This window comes from Anthonomus grandis, chromosome 12 (assembly GCF_022605725.1).
Source record: "Anthonomus grandis grandis chromosome 12, icAntGran1.3, whole genome shotgun sequence".
NCBI lineage: Eukaryota > Metazoa > Arthropoda > Insecta > Coleoptera > Curculionidae > Anthonomus > Anthonomus grandis.
Window position 1 is genome coordinate 1,510,876 of NC_065557.1, and position 23,523 is coordinate 1,534,398.

The window sequence follows — 23,523 nt, forward strand, 5'->3', positions numbered from 1 at the left end:
TCCAAATGTTAAAATTTGTGATTTTTAGGACTGTTTGAAGATTTTCCCGCAGAAATTTTGAAAATCATTCCAACTAAGCCTGCTCTCTTAGACTAGGGAATAATTCAAGTCCCAGTAGTCCAAATTTTTGATAATTATTGAAGATATTTGGAAAATCCTTTCGGCAACAGTGAAAAAATTCCGTCAGGATTGCCTTTGTATTGTAGACAAAAAATAAAGAGAAACTTTGGTAAGATCAGAACTCAGAGAAACTGTCAAAAATACGAGTAGAATAAATCAAATCTGAATTCTGTATTAAAATGTTTGATCTATGTACCCTGGCCATTTTATTAGAGGCCTATACCTTTTTTCAATATTTTGAAATGCTGATAATTAAGACTTTTTAATAAAATTCCTACTCCGAGTTAAGAAGACTACCTCCTATTGATCGATAGGTATCTTAAAATTATACACAAATCTTCAATTCGCAATATTTCATTTTTTGTTAATAGATAAACCTGTATTTTGTATAGCATTTAAAAAAAAAACTTCATTCCTCGATTATATGTATATTTTACTGGAGTGATATAATTTTAACTCTCTAGATTACTATACGCTCTTTAAACAAATTTTGCATCTTATTTCTCTGAGAATTTTTTAACTATTCCAGGCACTTTGAACTTATTGAGGAGTGCATTAGATTACATGACAGAGAGAGAAGAGAGTAAAAAATTCTAACTCATTTGCCTAAGATTTTTTGTTACTATTTCAGGCAATTGAGTGTATTTAATTCTCTAAGAGAGAGAAAGAGTAAGAAACTCCAACTTATCTTTACAACTTATCTTTACAGGCCGTCAAAGATGATGGTAACAATTTCCCAGTTTTTTTGGACTTTCAGTACAAGAATATTTATAACGTCGTCAAAAATTGTTAGAATTTACGCAAAGTTTAATCAAACCATTGAGAAAACTTCACTCTTTATTAAAAAATATATTTCAAGTTAATGGTACAACTGGACAACTTTTTATAGGCCCTCAAAGATGATGGTAACAATTTCTCCGTTTTTTTGGACCTTCGGTACAAGAATATTTATAACTTCGTCAAAAATTGTTAGAATTTACGCAAAGTTTAATCAAACCGTTAAGAAAACTTCACTTTTTATTAAAAAATATATTTTAAGTTGATGGTACAACTGGAGAACTTTTTACAGGCCGTCAAAGATGATGGTAACAATTTCCCAGTTTTTTTGGACTTTCAGTACAAGAATATTTATAACTTCGTCAAAAATTGTTAGAATTTACGCAAAGTTTAATGAAACCATTAAGAAAACTTCACTTTTTATTAAAAAATATATTTTAAGTTAATGATACAACTGAAGAACTTTTTACAGGCTGTCAAAGATGATGGTAACAATTTCCCAGTTTTTTTAGACCTTTGGTACAAAAATATTTACAACTTCGTCAAAAATTGTTAGAATTTACGCAAAGTTTAATGAAACCATTGAGAAAACTTCACTTTTTAATAAAAAATATATTTTAAGTTAATGATACAACTGAAGAACTTTTTACAGGCTGTCAAAGATGATGGTAACAATTTCCCAGTTTTTTTGGACCTTCGGTACAAGATTATTTATAACTTCGTCAAAAATTGTTAGAATTTACTCAAAGTTTCACCGAACCGTTAAGAAAACTTCACTTTTTATTAAAAAATATATTTCAAGTTGATGGTATAATTGGAGAACTTTTTACAGGCCGTCAAAGACGATGGTAACAATTTCCCAGTTTTTTTGGACTTTCAGTACAAGAATATTTATAACTTCGTCAAAAATTGTTAGAATTTACGCAAAGTTTAATGAAACCATTAAGAAAACTTCACTTTTTATTAAAAAATATATTTTAAGTTAATGATACAACTGAAGAACTTTTTACAGGCTGTCAAAGATGATGGTAACAATTTCCCAGTTTTTTTAGACCTTTGGTACAAAAATATTTACAACTTCGTCAAAAATTGTTAGAATTTACGCAAAGTTTAATGAAACCATTGAGAAAACTTCACTTTTTAATAAAAAATATATTTTAAGTTAATGATACAACTGAAGAACTTTTTACAGGCTGTCAAAGATGATGGTAACAATTTCCCAGTTTTTTTGGACCTTCGGTACAAGATTATTTATAACTTCGTCAAAAATTGTTAGAATTTACTCAAAGTTTCACCGAACCGTTAAGAAAACTTCACTTTTTATTAAAAAATATATTTCAAGTTGATGGTATAATTGGAGAACTTTTTACAGGCCGTCAAAGACGATGGTAACAATTTCCCAGTTTTTTTGGACTTTCAGTACAAGAATATTTATAACTTCGTCAAAAATTGTTAGAATTTACGCAAAGTTTAATGAAACCATTAAGAAAACTTCACTTTTTATTAAAAAATATATTTTAAGTTAATGATACAACTGAAGAACTTTTTACAGGCTGTCAAAGATGATGGTAACAATTTCCCAGTTTTTTTAGACCTTTGGTACAAAAATATTTACAACTTCGTCAAAAATTGTTAGAATTTACGCAAAGTTTAATGAAACCATTGAGAAAACTTCACTTTTTAATAAAAAATATATTTTAAGTTAATGATACAACTGAAGAACTTTTTACAGGCTGTCAAAGATGATGGTAACAATTTCCCAGTTTTTTTGGACCTTCGGTACAAGATTATTTATAACTTCGTCAAAAATTGTTAGAATTTACTCAAAGTTTCACCGAACCGTTAAGAAAACTTCACTTTTTATTAAAAAATATATTTCAAGTTGATGGTATAATTGGAGAACTTTTTACAGGCCGTCAAAGACGATGATAACAATTTCCCAGTTTTTTTGGACTTTCAGTACAAGAATATTTAAAACTTCGTCAAAAATTGTTAGAGTTTACGCAATGTTTAATCAAACCATTAAGAAAACTTCACTTTTTGTTAAAAAATTAATTTTAAGTTAATGGTAAAACTGGAGAACTTTTTACAGGCCGTCAAAGATGATGGTAACAATTTCCCAGTTTTTTTGGACTTTCAGTACAAGAATATTTATAACTTCGTCAAAAATTGTTAGAATTTGCGCAAAGTTTAATAAAACCATTAAGAAAACTTCACTTTTTATTAAAAAATATATTTTAAATTAATGATACAACTAAAGAACCTTTTACAGGCCGTCAAAGATGATGGCAACAATTTCTCAGTTTTTTTGGACCTTCGGTACAAGAATATTTATAACTTCGTCAAAAATTGTTAGAATTTACTCAAAGTTTCACCAAACCGTTAAGAAAACTTCACTTTTTATTAAAAAATATATTTCAAGTTGATGGTATAATTGGAGAACTTTTTACAGGCCGTCAAAGATGATGGTAACAATTTCCCAGTTTTTTTGGACCTTCGGTACAAGAATATTTATAACTTCGTCAAAAATTGTTAAAATTTACGCAAAGTTTCAACAAATCGATAAGAAAACTTCACTTTTCATTAAAAAATATATTCAAGTTGACTGTTGAAATAAGTGCATTTAATTCTCTAAGAGAAAGCGAGACAGAAAGTAAGAAACTCCAAGTCAACTGCCTGGAAGAATTTTTAATTTTCTTCAGGGACCATCTCATAGAAAGAAAGAGGGTTCAACTTAATTCATTTGCCTGGAAGAAGCTTTTTTTTTAGTCTCGATAATTAATTAAGTGCATTTGATCACATAAGAGAGAGAGACAGAAAATGAGAAAAAAGTAAGTTAATTTCCTGAAACAATCTTTTTGTTTACCCCAGGCAGTTAAATGCATTTAATCATCTGAGAAATGGATAAACAAAGAATAAGAGAGTACAACTTAATTGCCTGGAAGAATCTATTAGTTAATTTCAGGCACTTGAGTACATTAGACTACTGTATCTCGGCTTACTATAGCTATTTCACAGAAGAGTATAAAAAATAATACAAAACCTTTTTCTTCTTATTTCTGTCTAAACTATACAAAACTCGGATAGGTAGTTCTTATGAAGTTACCTTTATTTCTCCCAAGGGACTTAAAATATTCACGGGATTTCCTATTTAAAATTTCGGTGTTCAAGTCGGTGTAGCATTCTTTGATAAAAACTCAAATAATTTAAAAATTCACTTAAAACGAAAGAAAATGTTTTTTTTTTATGAAAGTTACATAGTACATCAGAGCGACTGTTTACAAAACACTGAACCATCCTGTCTCATAATTGAGAAATTTCAAGCACAAATATTTTTAAAAAATTCCCATCCAAGTTCAGTAATTCGCACCGTCATAAATTCTTTTGCACACGAGATTAAAACGCTTAAAAACCGACTGAATTTATCTTATCGATTCGTATAAAATGTTAATAAACAAATCGAATTTTAATAGAAATAACCGAAATGTTTGCTCCGGGTGACAATTGGGTTTCTTTTACTCTCATTGTATCGGTATGTTACTTTGGAGTAGTGCTATTGTGCGTATTGACGTGTAGAAAGAAACAAAGTGACAACAATCGTAAGTAAGCCAAATGATTAATAGTAGATTTTTAGGAATAATTTTGAAATCCGGCAACACTGACAAGTAGAAACTCGCCCAATTACACGTACAATTTTGCCAGCAGCAAACAGTGTTGCCAGAGTAAAATTTTGTCTAGAAAATTCATGAATTTTATGCACGCATATTTTTTTCAGATTTTATTTATTTTTCCAAAAAACATAATATTAGCAACTGTTTAGTTAAGTTATAAGTTAAATTTCTTCTGAAAAATTGTAGTATATCTATGTAGCTATATTTTCCAGATTTTATGAACTACCCCAAAAAAATAACACATTACTAATTCATTCGAATTTGCAAGATGTACCAACGTTGCTTTTTTATGGGTTTATCTGAACCGTTTAACCAACCACCTCATACAGCGTTGCCAGTTTTAAATCCAAATATGTCCTTTTAATTGTAGGTCATAATATACAAATTTCATTAAAAATCAAATAAAAGCCACGAAGATTAACGCAATGTTAGTTATACCTAAATTATCATGTTTAATTAATTTAAAATTCTTATTTATAAAAGTATAAAGTCCACTATTGGGGGTTATTTAACTACAAACTGGAGCCCAAATAATTAATTCGTCATGAATTTTAACACTAAATAAACCAATAAAAATTATCTTATCGTAAAGCAAACGGATCCCAATAAATTTACCCTTTTTTCCTCGTGAATGTCGGTACGAATTCACTAGTTAAAATTCTCGGTGAAAATGTTCGACGACGACCTGTACATGTACTTCGTCTCTTTTATTTTTTACGTGATGACGTTTTGTGGGATACTGCTCATCGTCAGACTGATGATGTTGATTTATAGCGTGTTGAGCGCCAAGAGTCACCAACGTAGTAAGTGTTGAAGAATTATAATTAAGTAAATTATTTGTTTATTTATGTAAATTTATTGCACACTAATATCAATATATTAAATCATAAACTGCGAAAAGTTAGGTACTAAACGTATACCAAGCATTGATTAGTCTCGTGTTTAAAGGAAAGTTTTTATCTCAACATTCATATTTTAAAACAACAATGGTAGAATTAATGGTGGGTCCACTTTTTAACTTTCTACCGCATCTCACCTTCCAGGAACATTCTGGATCATCTGAAATTGACACTTTTCCAACGTATTTAATCCGAATACAGACGAAAGGCATAATTTCATAGTGATCGTAAATGATTTCTGAATGTCAGATAAACATATATGTCGATTTAAGGGTTAAAAGTCCACTTTTTCACTTTCTACCGCATCTCACCTTCCAGGAACATTCTGGATCATCTGGAATTGACACTTTTCCAACGTATTTAATCCAAATACAGACGAGAGGCATAATTTCATAGCGATCGTAAATGATTTCTGGATGTCAGATGAACATATATGTCGATTTAAGGGTTAAAAGTCCACTTTTTCACATTCTACCGCATCTCACCTTCCAGGAACATCCTGGATCGTCTGGAAATGTCACTTTTCCAACTTATTTAATCCAAATACACACGAGAGGCATAATTTTATAGCGATCGTAAATGATTTCTGGATGTCAGATGAACATATATGTCGATTTAAGGGTTAAAAGTCCACTTTTTCACTTTCTACCGCATCTCACCTTCCAGGAACATTCTGGATCATCTGAAATTGATACTTTTCCAACGTATTTAATCCAAATACAGACGAAAGGCATAATTTCATAGCGATCGTAAATGATTTCTGGATGTCAGATGAACATATATGTCGATTTAAGGGTTAAAAGTCCACTTTTTCACTTTCTACCGCATCTCACCTTACAGGAACATTCTGGATCATCTGGAATTGACACTTTTCCAACGTATTTAACCCGAATACAGACGAGAGGCATGATTTCATAGCGATCGTAAATGATTTCTGGATGTCAGATAAACATATATGTCGATTTAAGGGTTAAAAGTCCACTTTTTCACTTTCTACCGCATCTCACCTTCCAGGAACATTCTGGATCATCTGGAATTGACACTTTTCCAACGTATTTAATCCAAATACACACGAGAAGCATAATTTTATAGCGATCGTAAATGATTTTTGGATGTCAGATAAACATATATGTCGATTTAAGGGTTAAAAGTCCACTTTTTCACTTTCTACCGCATCTCACCTTCCAGGAACATCCTGGATCGTCTGGAAATGTCACTTTTCCAACTTATTTAATCCAAATACACACGAGAAGCATAATTTTATAGCGATCGTAAATGATTTTTGGATGTCAGATAAACATATATGTCGATTTAAGGGTTAAAAGTCCACTTTTTCACTTTCTACCGCATCTCACCTTCCAGGAACATCCTGGATCGTCTGGAAATGTCACTTTTCCAACTTATTTAATCCAAATACACACGAGAAGCATAATTTTATAGCGATCGTAAATGATTTTTGGATGTCAGATAAACATATATGTCGATTTAAGGGTTAAAAGTCCACTTTTTCACTTTCTACCGCATTTCACCTTCCAGGAACATTCTGGATCATCTGGAATTGACACTTTTCCAACGTATTTAATCTAAATACAGACGAGAGGCATAATTTCATAGCGATCGTAAATGATTTCTGGATGTCAGATGAACATATATGTCGATTTAAGGGTTAAAAGTCCACTTTTTCACTTTCTACCGCATCTCACCTTCCAGGAACATTCTGGATCGTCTGGAAATGTCACTTTTCCAACTTATTTAATCCAAATACACACGAAAGGCATAATTTTATAGCGATCGTAAATGATTTTTGGATGTCAGATAAACATATATGTCGATTTAAGGGTTAAAAGTCCACTTTTTCACTTTCTACCGCATCTCACCTTCCAGGAACATTCTGGATCATCTGAAATTGATACTTTTCCAACGTATTTAATCCAAATACAGACGAAAGGCATAATTTCATAGCGATCGTAAATGATTTCTGGATGTCAGATGAACATATATGTCGATTTAAGGGTTAAAAGTCCACTTTTTCACTTTCTACCGCATCTCACCTTCCAGGAACATTCTGGATCGTCTGGAAATGTCACTTTTCCAACTTATTTAATCCAAATACACACGAAAGGCATAATTTTATAGCGATCGTAAATGATTTTTGGATGTCAGATAAACATATATGTCGATTTAAGGGTTAAAAGTCCACTTTTTCACTTTCTACCGCATCTCACCTTCTAGGAACATCCTGGATCGTCTGAAAATGTCACTTTTCCAACGTATTTAATCCGAATACAGACGAGAGGCATAATTTCATAGCGATCGTAAATGATTTCTGGATGTCAGTTAAACATATATGTCGATTTAAGGGTTAAAAGTCCACTTTTTCACTTTCTACCGCATCTTACCTTCCAGGAACATCCTGTATCGTCTGGAAATGTCACTTTTCCAACGTATTTAACCCGAATACAGACGAGAGGCATGATTTCATAGCGATCGTAAATGATTTCTGGATGTCAGATAAACATATATGTCGATTTAAGGGTTAAAAGTCCACTTTTACACTTTCTACCGCATCTCACCTTACAGGAACATTCTGGATCATCTGGAATTGACACTTTTCCAACGTATTTAATCCAAATACAGACGAGAGGCATAATTTCATAGCGATCGTAAATGATTTCTGGATGTCAGATGAACATATATGTCGATTTAAGCGTTAAAAGTCCACTTTTACACTTTCTACCGCATCTCACCTTCCAGGAACATTCTGGATCATCTGGAATTGACACTTTTCCAACGTATTTAATCCAAATACAGACGAGAGGCATAATTTCATAGCGATCGTAAATGATTTCTGGATGTCAGATAAACATATATGTCGATTTAAGGGTTAAAAGTCCACTTTTACACTTTCTACCGCATCTCACCTTCCAGGAACATTCTGGATCATCTGGAATTGACACTTTTCCAACGTATTTAATCCAAATACAGACGAGAGGCATAATTTCATAGCGATCGTAAATGATTTCTGGATGTCAGATAAACATATATGTCGATTTAAGGGTTAAAAGTCCACTTTTTCACTTTCTACGGCATATCACCTTCTAGGAGCATCCTGGATCATCTGGAATTGTTACTTTTCCAACATATTTAATCCAAATACAGACGAGAGGCATAATTTCATAGCGATCGTAAATGATTTCTGGATGTCAGATAAACATATATGTCGATTTAAGGGTTAAAAGTCCACTTTTACACTTTCTACCGCATCTCACCTTCCAGGAACATTCTGGATCATCTGGAATTGACACTTTTCCAACGTATTTAATCCAAATACAGACGAGAGGCATAATTTCATAGCGATCGTAAATGATTTCTGGATGTCAGATAAACATATATGTCGATTTAAGGGTTAAAAGTCCACTTTTACACTTTCTACCGCATCTCACCTTCCAGGAACATTCTGGATCATCTGGAATTGACACTTTTCCAACGTATTTAATCCAAATACAGACGAGAGGCATAATTTCATAGCGATCGTAAATGATTTCTGGATGTCAGATAAACATATATGTCGATTTAAGGGTTAAAAGTCCACTTTTTCACTTTCTACCGCATCTTACCTTCCAGGAACATCCTGTATCGTCTGGAAATGTCACTTTTCCAACGTATTTAATCCAAATACAGACGAGAGGCATAATTCCATAGCGATCGTAAATGATTTCTGGATGTCAGATAAACATATATGTCGATTTAAGGGTTAAAAGTCCACTTTTTCACTTTCTACGGCATATCACCTTCTAGGAGCATCCTGGATCGTCTGGAAATGTCACTTTTCCAACGTATTTAATCCAAATACAGACGAGAGGCATAATTTCATAGCGATCGTAAATGATTTCTGGATGTCAGATAAACATATATGTCGATTTAAGGGTTAAAAGTCCACTTTTTCACTTTCTACCGCATCTTACCTTCCAGGAACATCCTGTATCGTCTGGAAATGTCACTTTTCCAACGTATTTAATCCAAATACAGACGAGAGGCATAATTCCATAGCGATCGTAAATGATTTCTGGATGTCAGATAAACATATATGTCGATTTAAGGGTTAAAAGTCCACTTTTTCACTTTCTACGGCATATCACCTTCTAGGAGCATCCTGGATCGTCTGGAAATGTCACTTTTCCAACGTATTTAATCCAAATACAGACGAGAGGCATAATTTCATAGCGATCGTAAATGATTTCTGGATGTCAGTTAAACATATATGTCGATTTAAGGGTTAAAAGTCCACTTTTTCACTTTCTACCGCATCTTACCTTCCAGGAACATCCTGTATCGTCTGGAAATGTCACTTTTCCAACGTATTTAACCCGAATACAGACGAGAGGCATGATTTCATAGCGATCGTAAATGATTTCTGGATGTCAGATAAACATATATGTCGATTTAAGGGTTAAAAGTCCACTTTTACACTTTCTACCGCATCTCACCTTACAGGAACATTCTGGATCATCTGGAATTGACACTTTTCCAACGTATTTAATCCAAATACAGACGAGAGGCATAATTTCATAGCGATCGTAAATGATTTCTGGATGTCAGATGAACATATATGTCGATTTAAGCGTTAAAAGTCCACTTTTACACTTTCTACCGCATCTCACCTTCCAGGAACATTCTGGATCATCTGGAATTGACACTTTTCCAACGTATTTAATCCAAATACAGACGAGAGGCATAATTTCATAGCGATCGTAAATGATTTCTGGATGTCAGATAAACATATATGTCGATTTAAGGGTTAAAAGTCCACTTTTACACTTTCTACCGCATCTCACCTTCCAGGAACATTCTGGATCATCTGGAATTGACACTTTTCCAACGTATTTAATCCAAATACAGACGAGAGGCATAATTTCATAGCGATCGTAAATGATTTCTGGATGTCAGATAAACATATATGTCGATTTAAGGGTTAAAAGTCCACTTTTTCACTTTCTACCGCATCTTACCTTCCAGGAACATCCTGTATCGTCTGGAAATGTCACTTTTCCAACGTATTTAACCCGAATACAGACGAGAGGCATGATTTCATAGCGATCGTAAATGATTTCTGGATGTCAGATAAACATATATGTCGATTTAAGGGTTAAAAGTCCACTTTTACACTTTCTACCGCATCTCACCTTACAGGAACATTCTGGATCATCTGGAATTGACACTTTTCCAACGTATTTAATCCAAATACAGACGAGAGGCATAATTTCATAGCGATCGTAAATGATTTCTGGATGTCAGATGAACATATATGTCGATTTAAGCGTTAAAAGTCCACTTTTACACTTTCTACCGCATCTCACCTTCCAGGAACATTCTGGATCATCTGGAATTGACACTTTTCCAACGTATTTAATCCAAATACAGACGAGAGGCATAATTTCATAGCGATCGTAAATGATTTCTGGATGTCAGATAAACATATATGTCGATTTAAGGGTTAAAAGTCCACTTTTACACTTTCTACCGCATCTCACCTTCCAGGAACATTCTGGATCATCTGGAATTGACACTTTTCCAACGTATTTAATCCAAATACAGACGAGAGGCATAATTTCATAGCGATCGTAAATGATTTCTGGATGTCAGATAAACATATATGTCGATTTAAGGGTTAAAAGTCCACTTTTTCACTTTCTACGGCATATCACCTTCTAGGAGCATCCTGGATCATCTGGAATTGTTACTTTTCCAACATATTTAATCCAAATACAGACGAGAGGCATAATTTCATAGCGATCGTAAATGATTTCTGGATGTCAGATAAACATATATGTCGATTTAAGGGTTAAAAGTCCACTTTTACACTTTCTACCGCATCTCACCTTCCAGGAACATTCTGGATCATCTGGAATTGACACTTTTCCAACGTATTTAATCCAAATACAGACGAGAGGCATAATTTCATAGCGATCGTAAATGATTTCTGGATGTCAGATGAACATATATGTCGATTTAAGCGTTAAAAGTCCACTTTTTCACTTTCTACCGCATCTCACCTTTCAGGAACATTCTGGATCATCTGGAATTGTTACTTTTCCAACGTATTTAATCCAAATACAGACGAGAGGCATAATTTCATAGCGATCGTAAATGATTTCTGGATGTCAGATAAACATATATGTCGATTTAAGGTTTAAAAGTCCACTTTTTCACTTTCTACCGCATCTTACCTTCCAGGAACATCCTGTATCGTCTGGAAATGTCACTTTTCCAACGTATTTAACCCGAATACAGACGAGAGGCATGATTTCATAGCGATCGTAAATGATTTCTGGATGTCAGATAAACATATATGTCGATTTAAGGGTTAAAAGTCCACTTTTTCACTTTCTACCGCATCTCACCTTTCAGGAACATTCTGGATCATCTGGAATTGTTACTTTTCCAACATATTTAATCCAAATACAGACGAGAGGCATAATTTCATAGCGATCGTAAATGATTTCTGGATGTCAGATAAACATATATGTCGATTTAAGGGTTAAAAGTCCACTTTTTCACTTTCTACCGCATCTCACCTTCCAGGAACATCCTGGATCGTCTGGAAATGTCACTTTTCCAACGTATTTAACCCGAATACAGACGAGAGGCATAATTTCATAGCGATCGTAAATGATTTCTGGATGTCAGATAAACATATATGTCGATTTAAGGGTTAAAAGTCCACTTTTACACTTTCTACCGCATCTCACCTTCCAGGAACATTCTGGATCATCTGGAATTGACACTTTTCCAACGTATTTAATCCAAATACAGACGAGAGGCATAATTTCATAGCGATCGTAAATGATTTCTGGATGTCAGATAAACATATATGTCGATTTAAGGGTTAAAAGTCCACTTTTTCACTTTCTACGGCATATCACCTTCTAGGAGCATCCTGGATCATCTGGAATTGTTACTTTTCCAACATATTTAATCCAAATACAGACGAGAGGCATAATTTCATAGCGATCGTAAATGATTTCTGGATGTCAGATAAACATATATGTCGATTTAAGGGTTAAAAGTCCACTTTTACACTTTCTACCGCATCTCACCTTCCAGGAACATTCTGGATCATCTGGAATTGACACTTTTCCAACGTATTTAATCCAAATACAGACGAGAGGCATAATTTCATAGCGATCGTAAATGATTTCTGGATGTCAGATGAACATATATGTCGATTTAAGCGTTAAAAGTCCACTTTTTCACTTTCTACCGCATCTCACCTTTCAGGAACATTCTGGATCATCTGGAATTGTTACTTTTCCAACGTATTTAATCCAAATACAGACGAGAGGCATAATTTCATAGCGATCGTAAATGATTTCTGGATGTCAGATAAACATATATGTCGATTTAAGCGTTAAAAGTCCACTTTTACACTTTCTACCGCATCTTACCTTCCAGGAACATCCTGTATCGTCTGGAAATGTCACTTTTCCAACGTATTTAACCCGAATACAGACGAGAGGCATAATTTCATAGCGATCGTAAATGATTTCTGGATGTCAGATAAACATATATGTCGATTTAAGGGTTAAAAGTCCACTTTTTCACTTTCTACCGCATCTCACCTTCCAGGAACATCCTGGATCGTCTGGAAATGTCACTTTTCCAACGTATTTAACCCGAATACAGACGAGAGGCATAATTTCATAGCGATCGTAAATGATTTCTGGATGTCAGATAAACATATATGTCGATTTAAGGGTTAAAAGTCCACTTTTTCACTTTCTACCGCATCTTACCTTCCAGGAACATCCTGTATCGTCTGGAAATGTCACTTTTCCAACGTATTTAACCCGAATACAGACGAGAGGCATGATTTCATAGCGATCGTAAATGATTTCTGGATGTCAGATAAACATATATGTCGATTTAAGGGTTAAAAGTCCACTTTTTCACTTTCTACCGCATCTCACCTTCCAGGAACATTCTGGATCATCTGGAATTGACACTTTTCCAACGTATTTAATCCAAATACAGACGAGAGGCATAATTTCATAGCGATCGTAAATGATTTCTGGATGTCAGATGAACATATATGTCGATTTAAGGGTTAAAAGTCCACTTTTTCACTTTCTACCGCATCTCACCTTCCAGGAACATTCTGGATCATCTGGAATTGACACTTTTCCAACGTATTTAATCCAAATACAGACGAGAGGCATAATTTCATAGCGATCGTAAATGATTTCTGGATGTCAGATAAACATATATGTCGATTTAAGCGTTAAAAGTCCACTTTTACACTTTCTACCGCATTTCACCTTCCAGGAACATTCTGGATCGTCTGGAATTGATACTTTTCCAACGTATTTAATCCAAATACAGACGAGAGGCATAATTTCATAGCGATCGTAAATGATTTCTGGATGTCAGATAAACATATATGTCGATTTAAGCGTTAAAAGTCCACTTTTACACTTTCTACCGCATCTTACCTTCCAGGAACATTCTGGATCATCTGGAATTGACACTTTTCCAACGTATTTAATCCAAATACAGACGAGAGGCATAATTTCATAGCGATCGTAAATGATTTCTGGATGTCAGATAAACATATATGTCGATTTAAGCGTTAAAAGTCCACTTTTACACTTTCTACCGCATCTTACCTTCCAGGAACATCCTGTATCGTCTGGAAATGTCACTTTTCCAACGTATTTAATCCAAATACAGACGAGAGGCATAATTTCATAGCGATCGTAAATGATTTCTGGATGTCAGATAAACATATATGTCGATTTAAGGGTTAAAAGTCCACTTTTTCACTTTCTACCGCATCTCACCTTCCAGGAACATTCTGGATCATCTGGAATTGACACTTTTCCAACGTATTTAATCCAAATACAGACGAGAGGCATAATTTCATAGCGATCGTAAATGATTTCTGGATGTCAGATAAACATATATGTCGATTTAAGCGTTAAAAGTCCACTTTTACACTTTCTACCGCATCTTACCTTCCAGGAACATTCTGGATCATCTGGAATTGACACTTTTCCAACGTATTTAATCCAAATACAGACGAGAGGCATAATTTCATAGCGATCGTAAATGATTTCTGGATGTCAGATAAACATATATGTCGATTTAAGCGTTAAAAGTCCACTTTTACACTTTCTACCGCATCTTACCTTCCAGGAACATCCTGTATCGTCTGGAAATGTCACTTTTCCAACGTATTTAATCCAAATACAGACGAGAGGCATAATTTCATAGCGATCGTAAATGATTTCTGGATGTCAGATAAACATATATGTCGATTTAAGGGTTAAAAGTCCACTTTTTCACTTTCTACCGCATCTCACCTTCCAGGAACATTCTGGATCATCTGGAATTGACACTTTTCCAACGTATTTAATCCAAATACAGACGAGAGGCATAATTTCATAGCGATCGTAAATGATTTCTGGATGTCAGATAAACATATATGTCGATTTAAGCGTTAAAAGTCCACTTTTACACTTTCTACCGCATTTCACCTTCCAGGAACATTCTGGATCGTCTGGAATTGATACTTTTCCAACGTATTTAATCCAAATACAGACGAGAGGCATGATTTCATAGCGATCGTAAATGATTTCTGGATGTCAGATAAACATATATGTCGATTTAAGCGTTAAAAGTCCACTTTTACACTTTCTACCGCATCTCACCTTCCAGAAACATTCTGGATCATCTGGAATTGACACTTTTCCAACGTATTTAATCCAAATACAGACGAGAGGCATAATTTCATAGCGATCGTAAATGATTTCTGGATGTCAGATAAACATATATGTCGATTTAAGCGTTAAAAGTCCACTTTTACACTTTCTACCGCATCTTACCTTCCAGGAACATCCTGTATCGTCTGGAAATGTCACTTTTCCAACGTATTTAACCCGAATACAGACGAGAGGCATGATTTCATAGCGATCGTAAATGATTTCTGGATGTCAGATAAACATATATGTCGATTTAAGGGTTAAAAGTCCACTTTTTCACTTTCTACCGCATCTCACCTTCCAGGAACATTCTGGATCATCTGGAATTGACACTTTTCCAACGTATTTAATCCAAATACAGACGAGAGGCATAATTTCATAGCGATCGTAAATGATTTCTGGATGTCAGATAAACATATATGTCGATTTAAGGGTTAAAAGTCCACTTTTTCACTTTCTACCACATCTCACCTTCCAGGAACATTCTGGATCATCTGGAATTGATACTTTTCCAACGTATTTAACCCGAATACAGACGAAAGGCATAATTTCATAGCGATCGTAAATGATTTCTGGATGTCAGATAAACATATATGTCGATTTAAGCGTTAAAAGTCCACTTTTACACTTTCTACCGCATTTCACCTTCCAGGAACATTCTGGATCGTCTGGAATTGATACTTTTCCAACGTATTTAATCCAAATACAGACGAGAGGCATAATTTCATAGCGATCGTAAATGATTTCTGGATGTCAGATAAACATATATGTCGATTTAAGCGTTAAAAGTCCACTTTTACACTTTCTACCGCATCTCACCTTCCAGAAACATTCTGGATCATCTGGAATTGACACTTTTCCAACGTATTTAATCCAAATACAGACGAGAGGCATAATTTCATAGCGATCGTAAATGATTTCTGGATGTCAGATAAACATATATGTCGATTTAAGCGTTAAAAGTCCACTTTTACACTTTCTACCGCATTTCACCTTCCAGGAACATTCTGGATCGTCTGGAATTGATACTTTTCCAACGTATTTAATCCAAATACAGACGAGAGGCATAATTTCATAGCGATCGTAAATGATTTCTGGATGTCAGATAAACATATATGTCGATTTAAGCGTTAAAAGTCCACTTTTACACTTTCTACCGCATCTTACCTTCCAGGAACATCCTGTATCGTCTGGAAATGTCACTTTTCCAACGTATTTAACCCGAATACAGACGAGAGGCATAATTTCATAGCGATCGTAAATGATTTCTGGATGTCAGATGAACATATATGTCGATTTAAGGGTTAAAAGTCCACTTTTTCACTTTCTACCGCATCTCACCTTCCAGGAACATTCTGGATCATCTGGAATTGATACTTTTCCAACGTATTTAACCCGAATACAGACGAGAGGCATAATTTCATAGCGATCGTAAATGATTTCTGGATGTCAGATGAACATATATGTCGATTTAAGGGTTAAAAGTCCACTTTTTCACTTTCTACCACATCTCACCTTCCAGGAACATTCTGGATCATCTGGAATTGATACTTTTCCAACGTATTTAACCCGAATACAGACGAGAGGCATAATTTCATAGCGATCGTAAATGATTTCTGGATGTCAGATGAACATATATGTCGATTTAAGGGTTAAAAGTCCACTTTTTCACTTTCTACCACATCTCACCTTCCAGGAACATTCTGGATCATCTGGAATTGATACTTTTCCAACGTATTTAACCCGAATACAGACGAGAGGCATAATTTCATAGCGATCGTAAATGATTTCTGGATGTCAGATGAACATATATGTCGATTTAAGGGTTAAAAGTCCACTTTTTCACTTTCTACCACATCTCACCTTCCAGGAACATTCTGGATCATCTGGAATTGATACTTTTCCAACGTATTTAACCCGAATACAGACGAGAGGCATAATTTCATAGCGATCGTAAATGATTTCTGGATGTCAGATGAACATATATGTCGATTTAAGGGTTAAAAGTCCACTTTTTCACTTTCTACCGCATCTCACCTTCCAGGAACATTCTGGATCATCTGGAATTGACACTTTTCCAACGTATTTAATCCAAATACAGACGAGAGGCATAATTTCATAGCGATCGTAAATGATTTCTGGATGTCAGATGAACATATATGTCGATTTAAGGGTTAAAAGTCCACTTTTTCACTTTCTACCGCATCTCACCTTCCAGGAACATTCTGGATCATCTGGAATTGACACTTTTCCAACGTATTTAATCCAAATACAGACGAGAGGCATAATTTCATAGCGATCGTAAATGATTTCTGGATGTCAGATGAACATATATGTCGATTTAAGGGTTAAAAGTCCACTTTTTCACTTTCTACCACATCTCACCTTCCAGGAACATTCTGGATCATCTGGAATTGATACTTTTCCAACGTATTTAACCCGAATACAGACGAGAGGCATAATTTCATAGCGATCGTAAATGATTTCTGGATGTCAGATGAACATATATGTCGATTTAAGGGTTAAAAGTCCACTTTTTCACTTTCTACCACATCTCACCTTCCAGGAACATTCTGGATCATCTGGAATTGATACTTTTCCAACGTATTTAACCCGAATACAGACGAGAGGCATAATTTCATAGCGATCGTAAATGATTTCTGGATGTCAGATGAACATATATGTCGATTTAAGGGTTAAAAGTCCACTTTTTCACTTTCTACCACATCTCACCTTCCAGGAACATTCTGGATCATCTGGAATTGACACTTTTCCAACGTATTTAATCCAAATACAGACGAGAGGCATAATTTCATAGCGATCGTAAATGATTTCTGGATGTCAGATGAACATATATGTCGATTTAAGGGTTAAAAGTCCACTTTTACACTTTCTACCACATCTCACCTTCCAGGAACATTCTGGATCATCTGGAATTGATACTTTTCCAACGTATTTAACCCGAATACAGACGAGAGGCATAATTTCATAGCGATCGTAAATGATTTCTGGATGTCAGATGAACATATATGTCGATTTAAGGGTTAAAAGTCCACTTTTACACTTTCTACCACATCTCACCTTCCAGGAACATTCTGGATCATCTGGAATTGATACTTTTCCAACGTATTTAACCCGAATACAGACGAGAGGCATAATTTCATAGCGATCGTAAATGATTTCTGGATGTCAGATGAACATATATGTCGATTTAAGGGTTAAAAGTCCACTTTTACACTTTCTACCGCATCTCACCTTCCAGGAACATTCTGGATCATCTGGAATTGACACTTTTCCAACGTATTTAATCCAAATACAGACGAGAGGCATAATTTCATAGCGATCGTAAATGATTTCTGGATGTCAGATAAACATATATGTCGATTTAAGCGTTAAAAGTCCACTTTTACACTTTCTACCGCATCTCACCTTCCAGGAACATTCTGGATCGTCTGGAATTGATACTTTTCCAACGTATTTAATCCAAATACAGACGAAAGGCATAATTTCATAGCGATCGTAAATGATTTCTGGATGTCAGATGAACATATATGTCGATTTAAGGGTTAAAAGTCCACTTTTTCACTTTCTACCGCATCTCACCTTCCAGGAACATTCTGGATCATCTGGAATTGTTACTTTTCGAACGTATTTAATCCAAATACAGACGAAAGGCATAATTTCATAGCGATCGTAAATGATTTCTGGATGTCAGATGAACATATATGTCGATTTAAGGGTTAAAAGTCCACTTTTTCACTTTCTACCGCATCTCACCTTCCAGGAACATTCTGGATCATCTGGAATTGTTACTTTTCGAACGTATTTAATCCAAATACAGACGAGAGGCATGATTTCATAGCGATCGTAAATGATTTCTGGATGTCAGATGAACATATATGTCGATTTAAGGGTTAAAAGTCCACTTTTACACTTTCTACCGCATCTCACCTTCCAGGAACATTCTGGATCATCTGAAATTGACACTTTTCCAACGTATTTAATCCGAATACAGACGAAAGGCATAATTTCATAGTGATCGTAAATGATTTCTGAATGTCAGATAAACATATATGTCGATTTAAGGGTTAAAAGTCCACTTTTTCACTTTCTACCGCATCTCACCTTCCAGGAACATTCTGGATCGTCTGGAATTGATACTTTTCCAACGTATTTAATCCAAATACAGACGAGAGGCATGATTTCATAGCGATCGTAAATGATTTCTGGATGTCAGATGAACATATATGTCGATTTAAGGGTTAAAAGTCCACTTTCTCACTTTCTACCGCATCTCACCTTCCAGGAACATTCTGGATCATCTGGAATTGACACTTTTTCAACGTATTTAATCCAAATACAGACGAGAGGCATAATTTCATAGTGATCGTAAATGATTTCTGGATGCCAGTTAAACATATATGTCGATTTAAGGGTTAAAAGTCCACTTTCTCACTTTCTACCGCATCTCACTTTCCAGGAACATTCTGGATCATCTGGAATTGTTACTTTTCCAACGTATTTAATCCAAATACAGACGAGATGCATAATTTCATAGCGATCGTAAATGATTTCTGGATGTCAGATAAACATATATGTCGATTTAAGGGTTAAAAGTCCACTTTCTCACTTTCTACCGCATCTCACCTTCCAGGAACATTCTGGATCATCTGAAATTGTTACTTTTCCAACGTATGTAATCCAAATACAGACGAGATGCATAATTTCATAGCGATCGTAAATGATTACTGGATGTCAGATAGACATATATGTCGATTTAAGGGTTAAAAGTCCACTTTCTCACTTTCTACCGCATCTCACCTTCCAGGAACATTCTGGATCATCTGAAATTGTTACTTTTCCAACGTATGTAATCCAAATACAGACGAGATGCATAATTTCATAGCGATCGTAAATGATTACTGGATGTCAGATAGACATATATGTCGATTTAAGGGTTAAAAGTCCACTTTCTCACTTTCTACCGCATCTCACCTTCCAGGAACATTCTGGATCATCTGAAATTGTTACTTTTCCAACGTATGTAATCCAAATACAGACGAGATGCATAATTTCATAGCGATCGTAAATGATTACTGGATGTCAGATAGACATATATGTCGATTTAAGGGTTAAAAGTCCACTTTTTCACTTTCTACCGCATCTCACCTTCCAGGAACATCCTGGATCGTCTGGAAATGTCACTTTTCCAACGTATTTAATCCGAATACAGACGAGAGGCATAATTTTGTAGCGATCGAAAATGATTTCTGGATGCCAGTTAAACATATATGTCGATTTAAGGGTTAAAAGTCCACTTTCTCACTTTCTACCGCATCTCACCTTCCAGGAACATTCTGGATCATCTGAAATTGTTACTTTTCCAACGTATGTAATCCAAATACAGACGAGATGCATAATTTCATAGCGATCGTAAATGATTACTGGATGTCAGATAGACATATATGTCGATTTAAGGGTTAAAAGTCCACTTTCTCACTTTCTACCGCATCTCACCTTCCAGGAACATTCTGGATCATCTGAAATTGTTACTTTTCCAACGTATGTAATCCAAATACAGACGAGATGCATAATTTCATAGCGATCGTAAATGATTTCTGGATGCCAGTTAAACATATATGTCGATTTAAGGGTTAAAAGTCCACTTTTTCACTTTCTACCGCATCTCACCTTCCAGGAACATCCTGGATCGTCTGGAATTGTTACTTTTCCAACATCTTTAATATAACTACAGACGAGAGACATAATTTTATAGTGATCGTAAATGATTTCTGGATGTCAGATAAACACATATGTCGATTTAAGGGTTAAAAGTCCACTTTTTCACTTTCTACCGCATCTCACCTTCCAGGAACATCCTGGATCGTCTGGAATTGTTACTTTTCCACCGTCTTTAATATAACTACAGACGAGAGACATAATTTTATAGCGATCGAAAATGATTTCTGGATGTCAGATAAACACATATGTCGATTTAAGGGTTAAAAGTCCACTTTTTCACTTTCTACCGCATCTCACCTTCCAGGAACATCCTGGATCGTCTGGAATTGTTACTTTTCCACCGTCTTTAATATAACTACAGACGAGAGACATAATTTTATAGCGATCGAAAATGATTTCTGGATGTCAGATAAACATATATGTCGATTTAAGGGTTAAAAGTCCACTTTTTCACATTCTACCGCATCTCACCTTCCAGGAACATTCTGGATTGTCTGGAATTGATACTTTTCCAACGTATTTAATCCAAATACAGACGAGAGGCATAATTTCACAGCGATCGTAAATGATTTCTGGATGTCAGATAAACATTTATGCCAATTTAGGGGTTTAAAGTACATACTCTTTCTAATATCAAATTTTCAAATCAAATTTATTTACAATAATTTACAATAATTTTACAAAACTCACAAAAGTATAAATAGATGTACACCTAGATTAGAATCTGTGTGTGTACAAAACAAAAGTAATTAAGAAGATAATATATATAATTCACAATTCACTTGAAGTTATATACTATATACCAAATATACCAATATACTATATACTATATTATACTATATACTAACTATATTAAAACCAAAGAATAAACCAAAATAATGATTAAATGAACTAATGATTTAAATCGCCCTAGTCAGAATAACAGACCTTAACCACAAATATACTGATAAAGCTGCATATACCCTATATTTAATTTGCAAACAAATAATTATCTACGCAACACCGTAGCAAAAACTTCAAAGTTTTCATGAAGCAACCTATTTATTTCTCTACTAAACATATGAATATTTCGAACTTCTCTAATACTACTTGGAAGAAGGTTAAAAAATTTTGGGCCAAGGTATGTTAAAAACCTTTGAGTAGTCGCTCTTGTCAGAAAAGGCACACTAACAGAATGCACTGCTTGGCTTCTAGTATAGCAACCCAAGTTCTCTATCGGTCGCCGCAAATCAGGATATTTATAGACAAACATTAGCACTGACTTAGCATACATTTGCTGTATTGTAAAAACGCGCGCTTCTTGGTATAAACGGTTTGAGGAGTATCTGGGATGTTTTCTTAAAATTACTCGTAAAAGGTATTTTTGAGTAATGTTTAAAATATTTATGGTACTGGCAAATGATCCTCCCCATATTGATATTCCATATCTAATGACTGATTCAGCCAAGGATGTATATAACATTTTTAAAATGTGGAGAGGCATACAATTTCTAAGATGATAAAATTTAAAAATTAGTTTACGAATTTTTATATTAATACTTTCTATATGTTTTTCCCATTTAATATTTTGATCGATAAAAATACCCAAATACTTTATACATGGAGTCCTACTTAAGGTTTCCATGCAAGCACATGGCTTCTCCTTTAATATGCACTGATATGTGTGTATTTTTAGTACATCTGTATTAATTTGATGGTTATCGAGAATGCTAAAACTCATAAATTTTGTTTTTTCAATATTTACTGCTAAACGATTTTCTTCCAGCCACCGACGAACCATTGCAAAATCTGAAGTTGCTCTCTCCACAGCATTCGCCCAGTTATCACCCTTTACCAACAAAACAGTGTCGTCCGCGTATGATACAAGTTTTCCAGATGTACTAAGAAAAAGAAGTTCATTGATGTAGAGGGTGAATAGAAGAGGCCCCAGTACAGTACCTTGTGGAACACCACAATTTATTGTTTCAAAAACACTATACTCATCCTCCACCCTAACACATTGCTTTCTTTCAGTAAGATAATTTTTTATAAGAGTCCAGCTTAATCCCCTTATCCCGTAGTCGTCTAATTTATCAAGTAGAATATCGTGTGATACCGAGTCGAAGGCTTTAGCCAAATCTAAAAATATAGCTAACGGTTTTTGATTTTTTTCAATAGTTTTACAAATATGATTTGTTACCTCAAATAGTGCCTCTTCAGTTGACTTACCCTCTCTAAAACCATATTGGTTGGGAGATAAAATGTTGTTTTTCTGTAAGTGTTTTGAAAACCTAATGCGTATACAAGCTTCAAGTATTTTTGCTATATTACTAATAAGTGATATTGGGCGATAGTTGCCTGGAGAACACACGTCATTTCCCTTATATATCGGAACAACCACTGACTTCTTCAATTCATTCGGAATTATTCCTGTTAAAATAATACAATTAAAAACATGGGTCAAGGGTTTTGCAATATTATTCCGTATTTGCTTAAGTAAGGTACTCTTTAATCCATCTAACCCCGGTGCAGAATAGTTTTTTAGAGCATTTATATTTTTTAGAACTTCATCCTCAG

General features: G+C 34.6%; 1 protein-coding gene and 1 long non-coding RNA gene across 4 annotated transcripts in view; one reads left to right on the plus strand and one right to left on the minus strand.

Annotated features, from left to right (window-relative positions):
- LOC126742867 (uncharacterized) overlaps positions 1 to 23,523 on the plus strand; it is a 67,224-nt gene that overhangs the window by 3,827 nt on the left and 39,874 nt on the right. Inside the window, exon 1 of one of the 3 annotated variants that reach the window (XM_050449708.1) lies at positions 4,336 to 4,496. The exons of 1 other annotated variant lie outside the window; for it this stretch is intronic. In XM_050449708.1, coding sequence (XP_050305665.1) covers positions 4,382 to 4,496 — 115 coding nt within the window. In that variant the 5' untranslated portion in view covers positions 4,336 to 4,381. Of the gene's footprint in view, positions 1 to 4,335; positions 4,497 to 5,203; positions 5,372 to 23,523 lie in introns of those variants that run through there. One more of the 3 variants, XM_050449701.1, reaches the window with a different exon arrangement.
- On the minus strand, positions 5,397 to 19,131 carry LOC126742868 (uncharacterized). Its single transcript, XR_007662730.1, has 2 exons — positions 19,003 to 19,131; positions 5,397 to 5,604 (listed from the first exon to the last, which is right to left on the minus strand). It is a non-coding gene; the product is annotated as an uncharacterized LOC126742868 (long non-coding RNA).